Source organism: Vanessa tameamea, chromosome 12 (assembly GCF_037043105.1).
Source record: "Vanessa tameamea isolate UH-Manoa-2023 chromosome 12, ilVanTame1 primary haplotype, whole genome shotgun sequence".
Lineage (NCBI taxonomy): Eukaryota > Metazoa > Arthropoda > Insecta > Lepidoptera > Nymphalidae > Vanessa > Vanessa tameamea.
This window is the reverse complement of record NC_087320.1, coordinates 6,288,297-6,292,001: the sequence shown is the minus strand read 5'-3', so window position 1 is coordinate 6,292,001 and position 3,705 is coordinate 6,288,297. Positions and strand designations below refer to the sequence as shown.

Genomic DNA, 3,705 nt, shown 5'->3' with positions numbered 1-3,705 from the left:
TAGAATTGAAATTTTTAGCTAATTAAGTTTCAAGCCGTTCATAATAAAAAAACTAGTAAAAACAATGTTTTTTTACTTTAGATAAATTTTAACGTGTTTACATTTTATTATTGACATAAACTTTAATTATGTACTTGTTTTTCGTGTTATATAATTATGTTTAAACATTTGATCTATATTAATCATAGAATATATTGTATTGTACCTATATGTCATAACATATGACTTTAACAACGCAATTATTACCCGCATAATGTGAACAGTAACAGAATGTATTTTACGACGAAAGGGTTGCATAAACGTCAGTTATGGCAAAACTACAACCGAAGTACCTATTTCCTAGGGCCTGAAAATAAAACTTTACCGTAGCACTTAAACCCAACGTAACGAAAATATAAAATAAACAAAGATGTTTTGTGTTATGTTCATGTTTTTCTTTTGTAATATTGTACATATGTACTAGTAAGGAACAAATGCATACATATATTTAATTTTACCGAGTACGAAGTTCATTACAATTTTGTGATTATGATTTCTTTTTGGGTTATAGTACATTTAACGAGTTGTTACGTTTATGCTTAGTAAACGCTGATTGAATACCGACGATGAAAGAAATAAAATTACAGCGTCCAGCTACATATATACGTACGTATTTTACACACACAAAATAAGATGTTGTGTATAAATAAACATGGACGTATGTGTGAGTATTATTTATTATACTAGCTGTAACTGCGGCTTTGCTCGCGTAATATGAATATATTTACAAATTAACTTAAAATATTACGTTAATGTAACACCCCTTTGTATACCACATTGGTGTGTATTTCAGCCCTTAGGGTAGAATATCCAGAAACCCTTAAATGCGTATCTACTCATTTTTAATCGGTAGCCCAAAACTAAATTTATATGATTGAACTTCCAAAATGACGGACTTCCAGACTAACCTATATAAGAAATGTCAACCCCTATTAAACCCCTTAGAGGTAGAATATCAAGAAATGCTTAAATACATATCTACTCATTTTTAATCAGTATCTCAAAAATAAATGTTACTATCTTTAAAAATGACGGACTTCTATACAAACTTTAAACCCCATATTTCAACCCCGTAGGGGTGGAATACGCAGAAACACTTAAATAAGTATCTACTCCTTTTTAATCAGTATCCCAAATATAAAGTTTCATATTTGTAACTTAAAAAATTACGGACTTCCATACAAACGTTCAACCCCTATTTCACCCCTTTAGGGGTAGAATTTCCAAAATTTTATTTAGTTAGTTTATAAGTGTACACCCTAAAATATAAGTTTTATGCTTCTAGTTCTAAAAATGACAATACTTACAACAACTTACAACCTTTCATCCCCCTTTTCAACCCTTTACAGCACTTTTTTCCAAATAAAAAGTAGCCTATGTCCTTTCTCAGGCTCTAGACTATGTATCAAATTTCATATAAATCGGTCGAGTAGTTTTGGCGTGAAAGCGAGACAGACAGACAGAGTTACTTTCGCATTTATAATATTAAGTATGGAAGTATGGATTTATGTCACTGTATACAGTAAATTATCTGTAAAGCTTATATTTATACGGCTTAAGCCACTTCTCCTCTAAAGTAGAATTTTGGAGCTTATTCCACAAAGCTGCTCCAATACAGGTCTAGTGGATACACATTTTTTATGTTATAGATAGGTGGACTAGCAAATGGGCCACCTGATGGTAAATGCTCACCACGTCCCATAGACCTTGGCACCGTAAGCAATTATAAGCAATCGTTACATCGCCGATACGCGACCTTGTGAACTAAGTTGTTATATCCCTTGTGTCTGTAGTTACGCTACCCACCTTTTATTCCGGAATACAACAAAACTAAGTATTGCTTTGATTTGAGGTAGATTATTTAACGATGTTTTTGTGGTACCCAGATGGGTTTGTACAAAGCCCTGTCACCATGTTATTAAAAACGGAAGTAATTTACTCTTTTTATCAATGATTATAATGAAAATTGTCCAAATGAAAGCTTTGAAATATACATACATACGTTCCTGAACGAACAGCGTTTGTTAGTTTTAAAGTTAAAAAAATATAGCAACGGCAGAGGCCACTATTTTTCATTACTCTAATGGACTTTTATGTTGGTCTCTCTAAATGTGAATATAATTTACGAACCATTTAATTCTCTTTGATGACGTTTGATTAGCTATGTTATTTTATACGATGGTTCTCGGTATTGGTGAATTTTTATATGGTTATGGTTGAAGTGATATAAGTTATGTAGTATGTTGTGCAATTGAATGAAGCTTAACGTATTGTAATGTAATAATATAAATATATATTGATTATAGTTGTTGGCGATAATCGATTTAATGGTTTAAATATCACTACGTAAAAATAAATAACCACAATATAAAGATAAATGAGATGAAGCGCGTAACAAAAAATTTGATCACAGATACATACATATTTAAAAATTTACGAGTATTAAATAAAAATGATTAAGATTGCAATTAAATAAATAGCATAAAGAAAATGAAATTATGAAAAAACAAGGTTACGGAATCTGAGGACATTTCTGAATAAAGTAAAAGTAACAGCGTGATTGTTGAGGTGACGCAACTCTTCTTTTTCATATATTTAATATAATTAGGCTTCATGTAGTGATGATTTTTAAATTTATATTTAAGCTTATTAGTTGAAAAAGTTGAATAGTTCTACAATATTTCCATTTGTAAATAATTCTGTTATAGAAGCAAATACCTTCTACAGGACAAGGATTGTTATAAGCATATATTCACTTCTTGTGTTTATAAAATGAGAGAAAAAAGTCTCGTGTTTATACAATGAAGAATGAAAATAGTTTAAATATCAGTTAGTCTATCTTTTCTACCCACGTATGTTTAAGAGTCTTTCGATAAGAAGCTAAAATAATGATGGCATCGAAGTATCAATGCTAGAGTTATTTAGTTCTTTTTTGTGGTGAAACGGTCAAATGTTCACGATCATCTGACGGCAAGTGACTACCACCGCTCCTGGCCGTTGGCGGTATTTTAAATTCCTTACATAGTTTAGGTAGTATTGGTAACATTAATATAATATAATAATATAGAGATCAGAGGTCAATAGATGTCGTAGATAATTAAATTTCTGTACCCTTCGCAGCACCGTTCCATTTAATTTAACTTCTGGAAAGTTAACCTCAGTCTTACCTTTGACCTCAAAGACCATGAGTTCACTTTTACTCGCATTGTATTTCAGTTCATGACGTTCCGCATATTCCTCACAGATAGCGACAAGTTTTTTAATACCACAAATTGACGCACTCAGCAGCACCATGTCGTCAGCATAGCTTATATTGTTGATACTCACTCCATCTATATGACAGCCGATACGGGTTCCACTGAGCGCGACAATCAGGTCGTTGATGTAAAGGTTAAAGAGAATTGGGGAGGACATTCCTCCCTGTCTTACCCCACATTCTAACCCATATGACTGCGACATTATTCATGACCATCGCACGCGATTGACCTGATTTCCGTACCAGTACTTATAGATATTAATGAGTTCTGGTGGTAATTTAATTTTTTCTAGTTTTTGCCAAAGAATGTCATAGGAAACCAGGTCAAAAGCCTTAGACTGGTCTTGAAAACATGCGTGCACAGCAGTCTCACGGCTAGTATAATATCTGACAGAGTGCTTAGCACACAA

General features: G+C 32.4%; 1 protein-coding gene across 1 annotated transcript; it reads right to left on the bottom strand.

Annotated features, from left to right (window-relative positions):
- Positions 1–2,688: 2,688 nt before the first annotated feature.
- On the bottom strand, positions 2,689–3,498 carry LOC135193569 (uncharacterized). The gene is made up of 2 exons (XM_064216560.1): positions 3,151–3,498; positions 2,689–2,760 (listed from the first exon to the last, which is right to left on the bottom strand). Exons 1-2 carry the CDS (start codon positions 3,496–3,498, stop codon positions 2,689–2,691), a joined length of 420 nt encoding a protein of 139 aa, XP_064072630.1.
- Between the last annotated feature and the right edge of the window lie 207 nt (positions 3,499–3,705).